General features: G+C 38.8%; 1 protein-coding gene across 1 annotated transcript in view; it reads right to left on the minus strand.

The window, feature by feature from the left end:
• Nucleotides 1-10,784: 10,784 nt before the first annotated feature.
• Nucleotides 10,785-17,380, minus strand: part of RIMS1 (regulating synaptic membrane exocytosis 1) — a 336,871-nt gene continuing 330,275 nt past the window's right edge. The window contains 2 exon segments of the mRNA XM_042475735.1: nt 10,785-13,025; nt 13,831-13,970. Of these exon segments, the coding sequence (XP_042331669.1) occupies nt 12,807-13,025; nt 13,831-13,970 (359 nt within the window). The 3' untranslated portion in view covers nt 10,785-12,806.

Consider the following 17,380-nt stretch of genomic DNA (forward strand, 5'->3'; position numbering starts at 1 on the left):
ATTACCTGCAGGTTCAAGTATGATTACACAGTGATGAAGGAAACACTCTCTGCACATGCTGTGCTTCCTATTTCATGTACTGGATTCATTGATGGATTTTAAATAGTCCAGGACTCAGCTGAGAGATTGAAAATGAAGGCTGGGAATGAGAAGGTGGCTCAAATGAAGGCTTCAACTACATCCAGAATTGCCTAGCAACCCAAATACTGAGGCTGTAATTCTATATTCACGTACTTGGAAGGAAGCTGTAGACTGAATAGATTGGTTGGTATCCAACCAAACTGGTGTCCAAGTATCCTCCTGTGAATGGAAGGGCTCACAGAAAGGCCTGAGATCTTGTTGCACCCCCAGTGGGATTTAATTCCCAATTAGCATCCCTCAAATCTGACTATATGAAAGAGAACATCATTATTTTTAGTTTCTTTTTAATTGTCCAGGGATATGTTTTTTTTTAAAATGTGCCATGCACAAATCTAATGCACAAATTGTTCTAAACTGCCCAGAATATTGTGACTGATGTTGAAAGGTGTGGCATGAAACAAATGAGAAGGTAACTCATTGATTTACCAACAGAGTAAAACGAAATCTGTTTTCTAGACATTGCCTGACATCTAGACCATCCTTACCAATTTATTTCATGATGTCTCAAGAACAAAATGTGAAATGGCTTCCTCAGCCCTCTGGCTCATACACAGTGGCCTTTGTTGCTGAAAAAGGTTGTGTCTGCTACTGATTTTACTGGAACAACTTCTGTGGCAAGTTTCTGAACATTCAGTTCCATCAGGATGATACATGTAATATCCTTGACATTGGATTTCCTCCCTTTTGGATTTGTACTGTCTAAGGCATAGCTGATGACTAAAAACACAAGAATTGGTAAAATTACCTTTTTGAACTCCATCTTCTAGAACTTATGGCACATGTGCCAGAGGGGGCACTTAGAGCCCTCTCTGTGGTGGCAAACCTATGGCACACATGCCACAGGGGGCACTCAGAGCCCTCTCTGTGGGCACGCATGCCATTGCGCCGGCACAGTGTTCACCAGAGTTTGTTGCTAGAAAGCCAGAGGGATGCAGCACTTTGTGATAAATAAGTAGTTTTTGGGTTGCAGTTTGGGCACTCGGTCTCTAAAAGGTTTACCATCACTGTCCTAGAATCTCACACCCTGACTGCAAGATTCTAGGAACTGTTGTCCAAAAATATAAAATTTTCTAGCACTGAACCAACACTGGCTTGTTGAATTGTAGATTGTACCACAGCATTAAAAGGGTTGTGGTAAATCAGTGTCTTTTGTACGACCAACACCCTGTTTCCTCAGTGGTGGAATTCAAAGATACAGCCATGTTAGTCTGCAGAATCAGTATGTAGAGACATCTTGTAGCATCTTTGAGATTAACTGAAATAAAGAAGTGGGCAGCATGATCTTTCATAGACTTAAGTCTACTTCCTCAGATACATTTGAACCAAAAGCTCATGCTGCCCACTTCTTTCTTTCAGTTAGTCTCAAAGGTGCTACAAGATCTTTCTACATACTGACTCTGTTCCCACAGTGAGCAACCAGCTACTCATAGGGAAGAAGGTAATGAGGACAATAATATCTTCCTACCCATGAACCTCAGCAACTGACATATTTTATTGCCTCTGATGTAAACTCTACTTAAGTCAGACTCAAATCACTTCAATGACTCCACTTGGGACTTGATTCCATGACAAAATGCCCTGGCTTAACTTGACTCACAAGCTGTATTTTTAGCAACTGACTTACTGGCCTAACTTCATCCAGAAAAGTTAACAGGAGGAAAAGCGGTTTTCCTTCTGTCTCACTCCTTTTTGCCTACTAGTCATATGACAGAAAAGATATTTTACATGTGCCATACAAGAAGCTCGTTCTTCCTGTAAACCCTTGCCTCAAGTCTATTGTCTAAATCTTTCCTGTTCTCCTCTGAGAAATGTGCTTTGCACTAGGGGATGAATCTTGCCTGCTGCTCCTTTGAGAAGCTTTAGAAGGCTCCTCCCATGTGCTGCAGGGACAGGCTGCTGAGTAGACCTCAATCTATGCCTCGAGCTCACTGCCGAATGTGTTTGTTGTCCCCTTCTGAGAAATGTGCCCGACACTCTGGTCAAGTCAACTAATCTGTTGACTTAGGGTGGTCCCATGAATTTCACAGGGATTTCTTAGGCAAGGAATACTCAGAGGTGGTTTTGCCAATTTCCTCCTCAGAAAAATAGCCTACAGCACCTAATATTTGTTGGTTGTCTCCCATCCTAGTACTTACCAGAGTCGATTCTGCTTAGCTTCCAAGTTCAGATGGGATCTGGTGCCTGTAGGGTGTTTATGTTGAATGCCTGATCATTTTTACTCAGAACTAAGTCCAATTGAACTCAGTTAGGCTTACTCACTTGCAAAGATTGCAACCTGCATTAATCAGCCAAAAAGTCTACTTTGTTTTAAAAACTGCCAAATAAGAAGAGAACCAATAATATAATTAAAAGCTCCAGACCTAGGATTCAGGTGACCTTCTTTGAAGGCAAGTTATTCGGCTGCATTTCTCAGTAAAATTAATCAGGTCAGGTGCCATGAGGTCATTTGTTCACGGACTGCAAAGATGCATCAGTATTTGTTGTTGTTAGCAGTGGTAAATGGCTTCAACTTGTAGTGACCATATGAATGAGAGACCTCCAAGAGCACTAGTCACCAGAAGGCCTGATCAGGCCTTGCAAACACAGGGCCATGGCTTCTTCAACTGAGGCTACTCACCTGTAAAGCAGTTATCCTCTTTTCCTGCTATCTTCCAATCTAGCCAATAATATTACCTTTTCCACGGAGTCATACTATCAGACTCATGATTTGTTTTGAAAAGGAATGATCCATGGTAGCCTTGGGCACCTTCCAAAATGCTCTTACCACATTTTAGCCACCAAAAAAAAAAAAAAAAAAAAAAAAAAAAAGGGGGGGGGGGAGCAATTGGACTGGAATTTTACTATTTGATGCTTCTATCCCTAATAAAAGTAAAACTTGTTTTTGAAAAAAATGGGATTGCATTTGGCCTGTTTTACCTAACAGCACCTAGAATTTTCCTAATGCAAATACACAGAAGCTCAGTGAGAGATTCTTCTCTGCCTAATAACATGGTTTGTGGGCCTTACAAAGAACTGAGGCATCCTGGATTTCATAGGAAGTACCTTTGTACTTCTGGATCACATAGGAAATACCTTTTTGTTTTACTAATGGAATTTAAATTTCCCGGGCTTTAAAGTGCTTTGCTTGGCCAATACCACATGGCCAGAAGGAGGACTGGCCTGCCTACATAGATATTCCTTCATACTCAGAACACCACCACCACCATGACAAAATGCACACCCGTGGCTAACATCATTTTTCATCTCCTGTATTATTTGAAACACCTTTCCCTGATGCAACATTATGCAACATATATTTTATGTATTTTGGTTGTTCCAATAAAGGTATCACTGTTTTGTGGGTTTGGGATGTTATTGTACTGAATCTTATTAGTTACTATAGTAGACCCATGCTGGATGGTGACTCAACATGTAGGTAAATTCCATTGGTTCAAAGGGCCTCCACAAATAATATAGTTCAGGCCAGAGTGAACTCTTCTAAGGATAAGTAATTCATAGTATTTCACATGAAAAATAATCCTTATAAGATACAAGCTTGATATAAGCATGAAATATATATTTGTACTGTGGGGGCTTTCAGCTCTAAGAACTCTGGGAAACTGTCCTTGTAGGCACACACATGGCAAGAGCTCACCTTTTGAATAAAATGGTGACAAAAATCATTGGCCAGAATACTACATGACTACTTACTTACAGATACTTAACTAATGTCTCTTGGTCCAATCCCCACCCAACCCTACTTTCCGGGACATCGGCTGCACTAAGAAGAAGGTCCATACTGCTGGTCATTGGGATACAGATGAATGATGGTTCCACCCTCTTTCTGCCCCCAAGTGAATCTGTGACATGGAGGTGCCAAAAGGGCCCTGCTTCTGTTTGTTGCAACCTTGATAATAGTGCAGCTCACTGATGTCTCATAAAGTACACTGGAGGGGCAGTTACAGTCGTGACAATAGTGACATAAGAGGGATTGTGAACACAAATTAGTTATGGATGCATAACTCCAGTTTATGCATTCATAAGTTTTATACTGAAGTTTGGCTATTATTTCCCCCCTTATCTGACATATTTTTTCTTAAAGGTCACAAAGCACTTTCTGAAAAATAATATTTATCAGCATACCCTCCAACTTTATATATTTATTTATATTGATCAGCATACCCTCCAACTTTTCACAGATGAAAACTGGGACTTGTGTGACCAAACAACTTCAGAGTGTGGCCCAAAGTGAGTGACGAGGAAGAATACACAAACTAGGAAAGGCTGCAGCAGTTTACCTTTGCATGGGTCTGCTGGAAAGGGCAAGATTCCACCTTCCTCACCTCTCCTCAGTTAACCTGTTGAAATAATTGTGCAAAATACTTCTATACTTGAGTTCAATCTTTAGCAAAGGAAGTAAACTGACTATAAAGGGGGAGCATGGAGAGATAAACTGTCACATTTATAGAGCAGCTGAAAAAGTGGGATGACAGAGGATTAATTGGGACTGTCTCTGCCAAATTGGAATTAGTTGGAGAAGGTGTACCAACAGCTGATGCTTGTTAACAACAAGATTCATACAGATATAGCTGCAAAATCCATACAGAAATGGGTTGTGGGGTTTTCAACTGCAAATAGCATTGAGAACATGATGCATGTTGCTTTGTTTCCTTAAAAACAAATTAAAAAAGCAACTTCAAGTCACTTTGTTTACTTAACATGCAAACAAAAATAAAACAACTTCATGCATTTGCATTAACTATCCATTCACATGTTGTGAGTGTGATGGTAAACTGCAAGGTACTTATCCTCTTCCTAGTCTCAAAAATGAGACTCTATTGCCACCTAATGACACTATTTGAGAAATGCTACCTTCTATTATGTTACAGCAGCATTATCCATGCATATGCTGTCCAGATGTAGACAGCCCATATCCATATCCATGGATTTTTTAGCCACCTATTCAACCACCCATAGGTTGAAAATATTCCAGAAAGATATAAATTCTAAAAAGTAAATCTTGATTTTGCTATTTTATATAAGGGACACTATTTTACTGTACCACTGTACTGAATAGAACTAGAGCATCCATGGATATCCACAAGAAGCCCTGGAGCCAAACCCCAGCGGATACCGAGGGCACACTATACTGGACTTTAACTCCCATAAATTCTCATTTGGCAGAATTCACTTTTGAAGATATGCATCTGCAAGACAGATACCACTAGTCTTTTTTTTTTTTTTGCCCTCCCCAACCCCACCCTTACCACCATGGAGAAAGTTTGTGCAAATGGAGCCTTTATGAATAGTGGGGTTTTTTTTGCACAGCATTCTCATCACAGCAGACCTTGGGCCCATTCACACTTCATAATTATGGCATTATAATTACACTTTAAATGTCATGGAAACATCCCATGGAATCCTCATATTGGTTGTCTGTGGAGGGGCATTTAGAATTCTCCATCAGAAAGTTTCTCTAGTGCCTCACCAAATTGCATATCCCAAGATTCCATAGGATACAGCCATGACACGGAGTGGAATAAGGGTACCATAATTGTGTCAGGAAACTGGGCCCCATGTATATAATTTGTGTATATCTATTTGTTCCCCCCAATGAGCTCAGGGTGGCTTACATGCATCTCCTCTACCCCACCCCATAGTCTCATAACAAACCTGTGATGGTTAAAGATTATCCAGTGAATTTCATCAGTCAACAAGGACTTGACCCTGGAGCTATGTTATACTGCAGACAGAAAGCTTGATTAGACTAGACCCATGATTTCATCTTATTTCCAGTGTTTGCCAGTCAGAAGTATCTGAGCAGCTCACAAGAGGATATGAAAACAACAAACTTCTGCTGTTCCTCACCCATTGTTGTTGTTGTTCTGTGCCTTCAAGTCATTTCCAACTTATGGTAACCCTAAGGTGAACCTATCATGGGGTTTTCTTGGCTAGGCTAGAGAGGGATTGCCATTGCCATTCTGTGAGGCTGAGAGAGCCCAAGAGCACTCAGTAGATTTACATGGCTGAGCCTGAATTTGAATAGCAATAGCAAGTACAATGCTATACCACTTATCAGTGCACTTAAGCACTCCCTAAACAGTTTACAATGTGTGAGCTACTTGCCCTGAACAAGCTGGGTACTCATTTTAGTGACCTCGGAAGGATGTCAAGCTGAATTGACCATGAGACCCTGGCTGGGATTGAACTCACAACTTTGTGGTTTGTGAGTGAGTGGTTCCAGTACAGGCATTTAACCACTGCGCTACCCTGGTCTCCAGTCATAGTCCAGCATTCAAATCACTACACCACACTGGCTCTGTACTGCCCACCTATAACAGAGGTTAAGTAGTATCATTTTCTTCCTGTCTCATTTGGGTTTGTCTGGGATGATCATATCTGATCCTACTCCTTCATCATTTGTACTAAAGGCTAGCTTATGAGAATCTGTGATCAGGATCTTTCCACCACCTCATTCCACATTTTTGAGCTTCAGATGAAGAGAGACACTCTTCTGCATGAGGCTTTTATCGAGCAATTGCCATTCATTAAGACAGTTCCAAGTGTGTAACCACTTTAGTTATTTAGCTACATAGCTGGGAATCAAATCCTGGTCTTCAGAGTTGTAGTCCAGCACAAAAAACCACTATGCCACACTGGTTCTCATAGTAAGCATATAGGGATTGTGAATACAAACCAGTAATGAATGTGTAACTCTAAGTCCACCAAAGAAGAAATGGAACAGCTGCGTAAGGTGTTTCCGTTTACTAGAAGCACGAACCCATCATGTGGAAGCAAAGTTACTCACAGAAGTTGCCATCTAAGGTTATGTGCTGACTTTCTCTGCCCTGACAAAAGCAATGAACGTTTAATAGCTTCATGACTTGCATTCAGCTGGCCTGGCACAGTGTGATGTTCTGCAGTCTTTATAAATGTTATTGTGTATATACTGTATTATGTGAATTACAGTAAGGCATAAATGTGACTGTAGTATATTAGGCTTTGGTAAGTGGTCTGTTGGGAGGTGGATAGAGTATGCTCAGAATGTGGGAGGTGATTGGCTAAGAGTTTGAAAGGGAGGATTGGAAAAAGTGAAGTATGACAAGCTAGAAGAGAGTCTGTAGGAATCAGTTAGCAGTTGGAGTCAGAGACCTGAGGGAGGGGGATTTTTTGTGGAGTTGTTGTTAGGTGTGGAAGTCAGAAGAAACAGAAGGTGCAAAATTGGAACAGTTTTATAGCACTTTGTGACAGATCAGTTCTACGGAATCCTGGGATTTGTAGTTTTGTGGGGTAATTAGACTACTCTGCCAGAGCACTCTGGTTCTGAATTTGTGGGGAATGCACTAGAGAATGCTAAGGAAGCCATCAAGCTACAAATCCCAGGATTCCATAGGATGAAGGCATATCAAAGTGATTTGTTTTTAACTGCCATTGAATTGGCTTCAGCCCCTGGTGATCCTATGAATGAGTGACCCCATGCATGCGGTGCCTCCTAGTTACCTTATTATATTTTATTTTATTTGATATCTGATGTTCTCAATCTGTTGCCTCCTTATTTTATCTAATTCTATCTTCTATTACTATCTACTGTATTGTTTTATATGTATTTTGTAGAATATATGCCATTGGCAGGTTTCATTTTTATCGATTTTATTGTCTGTATGTATAGTGCTGTGTAAATCTACAGCATTCTATAAATAAAGTATAATAATAATAATAATAATAATAATAATAATAATCATCATCATCATCATCATCAACTGCTCTTCTTAGGACTTGCAGACTTAAGGCCGTGGCTTTCTTGATAGAGTCCATCCATCCGGCATGCAGCCATCCTCTTTTCCTACTGCCTTCTACTTTACCAAACATTATTGTCTTTTCTAGTGAGTCATTTCTTATCATGATATGGCCAAAAAATGACAGTCTCTTGACTTCTAGGGAGATTTCAGGCTTGGTTTGCTCTAGGACCCATTGATTTGTCTTTTAGCAGTCCACAATATCCACAGGACTCTTCTCTAGCACCGTATTTCAAATGAGTTGATTTTCTTCCTATCAGCTTTCTTCAGTGTCCAGTTTTCACAACCATACATAGAAATGGAAAATATGTTGGCCTGGACAATCCTGACTTCAATGATATATCTTTATACTTCTTGAACTTGTCTAATTCCTTCATAGCAGCCTCTCCAGGTCCTAGTCTTCTGATTTCTTGGCTGAAGTCTCCATTCCAATTAATGACAGAACAAACTGAAGTGGTATTAACTTGCTGAAACTGTGCAATGCGGATACACCCAGAGTAAGCATCATCTATTGTTTTGATGAGATGGTGTACCAAGGTGTGTTAAGAATAGCCTTAGGTGGGTAGGCAGTCAGGTATTTTGTTTAAATAACAGTAATGCATAAGAAGTTGCTTAACTGAAATCATACATTTCTGCGTTGTGAGGATGAAATTTTATTTCACTTCTTTTAATAATAAGATTAGTATTTGATACACAGGTCTCAACTGACTATGTCAGTGGTGGAAGAGGTCTTCAGATTTGTTTTTGTAGTAGCAGCAATACACTGGAAGGAACCCAGTATATAGATTTAAGGTTCTAAGCTGAGAAAGTCCTGAGGCTGGAGCCAGAGAACCACATAGTTGAGAGGAAGGGCAGAGCACTGTGTCTCTGTATCCAGAGACACAGTGCTATACTGGCTTGGACACATTAAAAGCATTAAACAGCAATAACAAATCCTCAGATAATGGGAATGAAAGTATATGTATTGATGTGAAATTGATGTGAGGTTGTGCAGGTTTGCCTTAAAGATACAGGTGTCTTGCTGCTTCAGTTCATGGCTACTTCAATGTATGACTCTTATTCAGAATGTTTGATAAAGTGTGGAAATATCCATCCCTTGGGTTTCTGCCTACATGTATCCTATAATGTCATAGGATGCCCTTTAGGAAGTATGGTTATCTTAGCTGTATCTTTAACCTAGGTTTTCCCTTTCCTGCAATATTTGCTGCACCTGACTGAAAGTTAACAGAAGCAAAGATTAAATGTAAATACCTACTGGAGTTGTTGTGCTGGAGCATTTCCCTGAGCATGTTGCTATACTTAGTCATAAGGGATTCAGCATGCATAAAAATGGGTTTTTCAGCTATATTGTACATAGTACATTTAACACTCGATTTTGACCCATAACTTCATTTCCATTTCCTTTCCTTTTCTCTCTGAAGTGAAACAGTACATCTGTCCAGAGCACACATTACAGATAGGACTGCCTGGAAGTGATTGTACCTAAAATAGATGATGACGCTGTCAGTTTTACTAATGTTGCCAACATTCAATGCATTTCCAAAATCCAGTCAAAGACTTCTTTGACTCTTTACAGGCATGTAGGTCAAAACTAGAAAGGCTTGGAGGCAGGGCTTTCCTCTCTCTCTTTCTCTCTGAGTCTCTCCCTCTGCTCCCTTTTTAAGCCTAATACCTAAAAAACCACCACCACCACATGAAGTAAAGTGCTTCAAAGGAGCTTATAAGGTTACAGTATATTGCACTGGATAGTTCAGTTAGCTGTTATCTTGCACATATGCAGACCGATCTAAGGCATGTATAGCTAGTCTCATTGTTACGCTTGTGAATTTTGTGAGACCTAATGCTCACGTTTAATCCCAACATTCAAAAGGGAGCCCACTGTATATTATTTTGCACATGTATCTTTTGCCTTTTTGCTCTAGGATTATCCAATACAAAAGAGGGCATTAAGACACCTGTATCTTCAAGCCTTAAAGTTTAAGCTAAAGTTTAAAGGCTGTGTGGCAGAGGATTCCCCCCCCCCAGATGTTGCCTGCCAAGAGAATGTAAAGCAATTGTCTCCTGAAATTACCTCTGTTAAGCTGCCTAAATAGCCTAAAGGCACAATATCCCATCTGATCGTGGAAGCTAAGCAGGGTCATCTCTGCTAAATATTTGGATGGGAGCAATGAATATCAGGTGCTGTGGGCTATATTTCAGAGGCAGGAACTGGCAAAACTACCTCTCTCTCTCTCTCTCTCTCTCTGTGTGTGTGTATTTGCTTAAGAAAACCCTATGAAATTCATGGGTTTGTCATAAGTCATCAGGCAATGTGATGGCACATATACACATTCATGGAAAATAAGACTATACATGATGACTAGTATCAGAAGCAATATGCTCCATGGGTATGGCTTATCTAGACCACAGAAAAACAACTGCGGCCAAGATCCTGCATCATGAGGCATACATGTATCACATACGTAAGTCTCTGCAGTATGTCTGCCTCCACAACCCACCTTGTAAGCAACTCACCCCATAATGCTGGAGATCAAGAGATGCCTCCAGCTATTTTCCTGTAGCAAGGACATCTTCTGTCGGTCCCTCCCAAGGACACCAGGACATTCCTGTGGATACCTGTTGCAGAATGCCCAGCTACCTGTGATCACTTTGCTTTCTGTTGTAGAGGAAATTGCTACACGGTGGTGGTGGGGTGCTGCAATACTTACAAGGCAGCCGGGGGGGGGGGCGATTTTGGTCACTGCATGGCTGAAAGAGAATTCCTACCTTCACATTAACCAAAAGAATGAGTTGTGATGATGTGTTGTTGCAGTTTGTCTCTACATAGGCAACTTTCACTCATCATTGAACACAAAACAATGACTACACTGAACATGAAAAGGAAATTTTATTAAACATGTCTACATAACATGAGTTGGAAGTTTCATTTAAAAGCACAGGGAAATGTTAAGACAAGTGGTCAAAATAGAAAGGTACTACCGAATTATCATTAGTTTATTTATTTGGCCACTACAAGACAGAAGAGAATCTAGTAGTGCACCAATGCTTCAGTTCTTCCTGCTCAGCAGGTCGAGCAGTAATCAATCTGTGCCCCATGGAAACATGGGCAGAATAGTTCTGGCAATATTAAATAATATTAACAATAATAAATAGTTCACTTGGTGCAGGCAGTTATGTCTATGAAGGAAAACTTAATTGTGTCCACAGTTTCTACATGTGTTACAGCCCCACAGTAGGAATCTACACCAAAATATTTAGTAGAAGGAATTTGGTCCGTACTACATCACGTTTTCCATAGGGTAAAAAATAAAGTCCATCTATAGACATTTAGCACCAGACTAACTGACAGCCTGGCTAAAACCTGCAAAATGTCTATAAGAAAAAATGGATGGCTTAGATTTCTTGGTTACTTCATTAGAGTAATTACGAGCAAACTGTACAAGTACATGCAACATACAACCTGGCCTATGTAGAACTAACATACATTATTAAATAATCTCTTTTGTTTTTTCCCCTCTTTTTTCCTTTTCCTTTTTTCTTTTTTATTACAAAAACGTGCATGCAGCTTTGAACAGTTCCAAGTCATGCTGCTCTATTTTGTGAGATCACCATAAAAGGAAGGAGAACTTTTCAATGCACCTGCACATTCTGCAGTTTTTTTAGCACATTTACAGAAAAACACAAGGGATTTCAAGACCAAGAAAGAACCAAGATGAACAAAATGCAAGGTTTTTTTTGTTACTGTGTCTACCCCCACCCTTAAAAGTAAAATTACTTTTGTTAAAAATCAAGCTTTGTGCTTGCATCAATCTCAAATAAATGTAAACTGAAATTTGATATATATTTTTTTAAAAAAACAAAACATTAGTAAGTGCAGAATATTTCAATTGGAATTTCCAGTGAAACACTGAACAACTCATACCATGCTCTAACCAGGGCAGACAAGCGTGTCAAAAGCGACACATGGATCATCAGGAAAGTCTCAGTACAACTGAAAATGTTGGATGCTTAATTCCATTTCTGGTCCACATTTTAAAGTCAATTGTACATTTGCACACATGAACATTAAGACTTTTGTCATGGGCCTGGTATGTTTTACAAATGTAATTGTCAATGTCGAAAGAAAAAAGCTGCTTTTTTAAATCAGGTCTTCAGCAGTAGTTGCAGTTGTGGATTTTCTTCATGCAAAATCAAAATTCAAACATAAAAAACAATGATGTGTAATGCAAACATATTCATTTTTTTACAATGAAAAAATATGACAGGTAAACTAAAGTTTCAATTGGTCATTTATTCTGGCTTTCCACCTGTGTTAAGACTAGGAACAACTAGAATGGAGGGGCAATGTGGCTATTATTCACATTGTATAATAATTCTGGCAAGTGAACACTTCTGGAGATGCTTACAGAGATGTACTTCAGCCCTTTTTGGTTTGTTTTAGAAAAAGAAAGGAAGGGTCTCTGTTAGCATCATGACAATTTTTACAAAACAGGCAGAATAACACAGCAAAAGCAAGTTAACATGTACAGACACCAGGAAGTTAACACTGTTTGTGATCTCTGTGAAGAAAGGGGGGGGGGAGTGGGTGAACTGTTGAAAGAATGCGTGGTTCCAGTTTAATTTTGAAAGGTCCCTCTTCAGGATGATTATCAGACGAATCAGGGAAATTAGGGTAGATGGACTGACTATATCTTCATATACTGTTTTGTTCGGTCAATTTTAGCCACCCTTTTAACACAGAGGCATATTTTTGGATAAACAACTACAGGCAAAATTGAAGTGATGATTGTCTTTTTTCAAAAATGCTCCTCATTGTTGTCAGTAGCTTTCCCCCCATTAGTTATTCTGTGTGATGATGATTTTATTAAGGAGCTCCTTCTATTGTGTTCACTAAGATCGAATGCAAGGAGGCCCAGTTGAACTTTCCAGAGATGACTGGGAAGCCCTGCGAGTCAGAGGAGTCAAAGTTGGATCCACCAGGGAGGAGGGTGGAAATAATTTATACCAGCCGATGACCACACTGGACAAATCGAGTTCTTCCAGCAAGATCTGTGCAACTCCCATGAAACATTTGTGATCCATTCGACCATAATCTCCCCAGACTATCACCTGGAAAGACAATAGACAGAATCAACACCCATCCAAGGAAGTGTGTTCCTCAGGACATGTTGAAGGACTAGCATTGGAATTCTTGTTTGTGAAGGCACTTGAGATTCTTGCGGTTTGGGTCCCCCCCCCCGGGTGTGTACATTAATTTCTGCTTTAACAAGCAGCAACCGTGAAAGCCAACACACTTCTCTAAACAGAATGCATCATCATCAGTCTAATTGCTGAAGAAAGCTACTTCAACTCAAGAAGCTGCAGCCAACCTATAAAGCACCTTGCTCCTCTTTGTATCACCTCTGTCCGCTTAAACAAGAAGCACTTAAGTCCCCAAACTTTAATGAGTTTTGTTAGAGATGCTCACCTATAAGGAAAACATATCCTATTGATTAAATGTTAACTAATTATTCTGAATTGTTAGCAAGCCATCAGACTAACAAAAGATAGCCACACAGCATTGTAACAATATACTCCTGGCATACCCTCACTATGGCCTAATCTACATTGCAGAAATAATGCAGTTTGAGACTGCTTTAACTACCATGACTCAGTGCTATGGAATTTGTAATTTGATGAGATATTTAGCCTTCTTTAGCCTGTAGAGAGCTCTGGTGCCACAACAAACTACAAATCCCAAAATTCCACATCTTTGAATAAAAATGGTGCCACACTGCTTTATTTCTGCATTGCAGATTGGACCTATTTCTGAAGACAGGGAGGTTTAGTTTCAGAAGGGAAATGAGGTCACTGGGCACATCATTACTGGAGGCATGTGAATCAGAGGCTTTAAACAGAAGCATTAAATACTGACCTGAAGGACTTTACCATGAGGACTTTCATCAAAAACCAATGTCTGTTGATATAAAGGGTCAAGAGTTTTCCTGGCAATTCTTGTCTTCTTCTTGGCCATACAAGCCCCATTTTCCAACAGATATACTTTCACATATGGAGCTGCAATGTACAAGGAGTGTCAGTTGCTAAATCTTAAGTGATGTATTACTTTATTGTCGAGACATTTACACCAGAAAAATAAAAGCACAATGACATCACCCAATACATTTAAAAAATAATCACAGGTATGCTGGAGAACAAAACGTGGAGAATGAAATGAAGAGACACCCTTCTCCTTTGGAGAAGCTCCTTCTTATGCTGCATGATAAATCTGCAATAATCTTAGGAAAGACCTACTCCTATTTGAGAAGCTCCTTTTACTTGGCTTGCATGATGATCTAAGTTCTGGAATCCTACTAGTGGTATCTCCTGAAGAATCCATAGAGAGCTGACTCTGTGTCATAATTAGAGATGTAATCATTCAGCAAGTTATGTTTCTCAAAGGAAACAACAAGTAATCTTAAAAATTTCTTTCCACTGCAAGAAAGTATTTGACAACCCTGCAGTTTTCAAAGCCTATTCAGAAATGGGGATGTATTCTCTGCAAAGAAATGCATGTAATTGTTTTGAACAGAAAACAGTGTTTTCTGCATAGGGAATAGCATTTTCTACACAGAAAATAATATTTCTGCACACACACACACACACATGCTGTTTCCTGCACAGAAAATGTTTTCTATGCAAATGAACCAAATGCATTTTCTGTGCAAAATAAATCCCTTATTTACAGCACATTCTGCATAGAAATGTTATTTTTCAGAGCAGAAAATTGTATTTCCTGTACCAAACCACCATGCATGAATTTTGCACAGAATATATCCTGAACTTATTCTCATAAAATTCTCATCTGTCTAGCATTCTTCTCATCAAGGTTTCTCAATCAGCTCTCCAAAAACATATTTTTCGATCATTTTCTGAATATTTTCATATATTCTTTCCATCCCTAGCCATAATCCAAGTATTTATTCAAAAACAAACAAACAAAAAAAAAAACACACACCCCACACACATTTTAAAAAAAGGTTTGGCATCAGTTGCTCACAGTTCATTACCTGAAATATACAGTATTTTTTTAAAGAAAGCCTGCTAGAATTGAGACTATTCATGGAATAGGAAACAATGCTTAAAAGAAATTGTTCTTTCTTTGATGGGTTTATTGTTTTAGTACAAAAGAATTGAAGAGGAAAATGATTCCATTCCTCACAATAGATGTTCTGAAAATAGTAGGTTTCATTATACCAGTGACTCTGTTTATGAGTTTTTGTTCTCCCAACTAGAATGCTGCAACTTACTGACTTGCATAAAGTACCTTTGTGCCTCTGCTTTTTTTTTTTAATTTTCTGTGGATATTGTGGACTTTTGAATTTTATAATTTTATTTCATATTTTCACATATACACTCTGGTTTCTCTTGAGATTGTGTCAGTCTTTCACCTTTGTGCCTCTGAAAAAACTCAGTTGCTCTGACTTGGTGGCCCTAATTTTGCTTTTCTTTTGTCCTTTATGTTTTTCAGTGATGTCATTTTAAAAGACTTTACTCACATGGCAATGGAATTTTTTCCCTAGTTTTGGGGACTATTCCATGACCAGTTTTAAAAACTGAACAAGGTAAAACTGCTTCTTTCAGCATAATGTCTGAAGAACTGACTGACAATGAGTCTTTACAAACCGGCACTATGAGCTGGCATCGGGGTGGAGTGAGGGCATGTCGACCTCATGCCACATGGCCTGACTCCACTCCCAAAGCAGTGTTACACCACCTGCCTGACTGCATGGCGGGCAGTGTTGCATCATTTGTGGCACAGCTTTTGCACATGCTGCACCGAAGAAACGCCCCCAAAAAATGCTGCCACAGCAGCAAGGGCACCTTTTCCCCAGCACTAAAAGGAGCGGCTTTCTGCTGTCCCTTTTTGTGTCGGGAACCATCTGGGTTGGGGCATGGCATGCGGTTGCCGTATCCCAAACCCAGCAAGCAAAGGGACGGTGCCAAGCCATTCCTTAGCTGCCATCTGTTTAGCCCCAATGTTTATCAAATGCCTACACTATTTGTTGTTTTGGATGCTGTTGAAAATATAGATTTTTCTTTAAAATAATTTTTATTCACTGTTCAAACATAACAAAAGCACAACAATACATAATAGGCAAGCATAAACACAAATAAATACATAAACATAAACACACACACACATAAAAACACATTACAATCCTTACCTCCAATTGTCCTCCCCTTAAAAATAATGATTTTTTGCTTTTCTCCAACCGTAACCTAACTATTGTCCTAAGTTTCTCCTCTTATTTTCTTATCATCCTTTATACAATATAGCTTTTTCATTATCAAAGGTCTGTGTTTCAATCCTAAAAATAAGTACTTCTACTTACATCTCAAATCCTATCATGCTAATATCCTACTTTCCCCTCTTTGATTTATAAATTCTATAAAAGTTTCCACATTTTAAAAAAAGGACTTTATTGAATTCCCTTTTACCAAATTTGTTAATTTAGCTAATTAACGAATTAAGTTCCATAACATTCTCTAACCATTCCATACATGTCAGTATGATATCAGTCTTCAGTATATTGCAAAGACCAATCTTGCTGTTGTAACTAAATAACTTATAAAATTTCTATATTCTAATGCTTTTTGATCTTCTAGATTCATAAAATTTAATAAATATAATTCAGAGATATCTTATATCCTAGAACCTTTTGTGTCCATTTATTTATTTATTTAAAACCAACATCTCTTTGCTTTTTTACATTTCCACCACATATGGGAGAATGATCCTATGCCCTTCCTACAATGTTCCTTGTGCCTTTATACATTTTAGCCAATTGATCTGGAGTCAAATACCATTTAAATATCATTTTATGAAAATTCTCTTTAAGATTGCAGGAGCAGGTGAATATTGAACCTTTAATCCAGATGCCTTCCCACTGATTCATTTGAATAGCATGTCCCAAATTGATTGCCCAACTAACCAAATGTTCTTTTATCTGTTCTTCTTCTAAATTAACTCTTAGTATATATTACTAATTACTAATTATACATCTTACTAATTAAGTGGTTATCATTTGAACATAATAGTGTTTCAAATTCTGATGTCACCCCTGCATATTGGGCTTCCTTTAAGTCCTCTTTCACTCTGTCCCATAGCTGGTAAAAATTTAGCTATTGCATTTTGAAACCTTCCCCTTCCAGTTGTTGCATCTTTTTAATCTTTCACTTCCATGTAACTTTCTCTAATAAATCTCTATTTTTTATCCAATTATCCTCTCTTAACTCTCTCTTACAAAAGGCTTCTTGTGGGGTGAAGTCTCTTTGTATTTTCCCCAAATCCTTAAGAGGGATTTTCTGATAACATGATTTTTAATTTTCTGATAACATGATTTTTAAATTCAATACAGGTGAAAAATATAAAATGCACACACACACACACACACACACACACACACACACACACACACACACAC

Source organism: Sceloporus undulatus, chromosome 1 (assembly GCF_019175285.1).
Source record: "Sceloporus undulatus isolate JIND9_A2432 ecotype Alabama chromosome 1, SceUnd_v1.1, whole genome shotgun sequence".
Taxonomy (NCBI): domain Eukaryota; kingdom Metazoa; phylum Chordata; class Lepidosauria; order Squamata; family Phrynosomatidae; genus Sceloporus; species Sceloporus undulatus.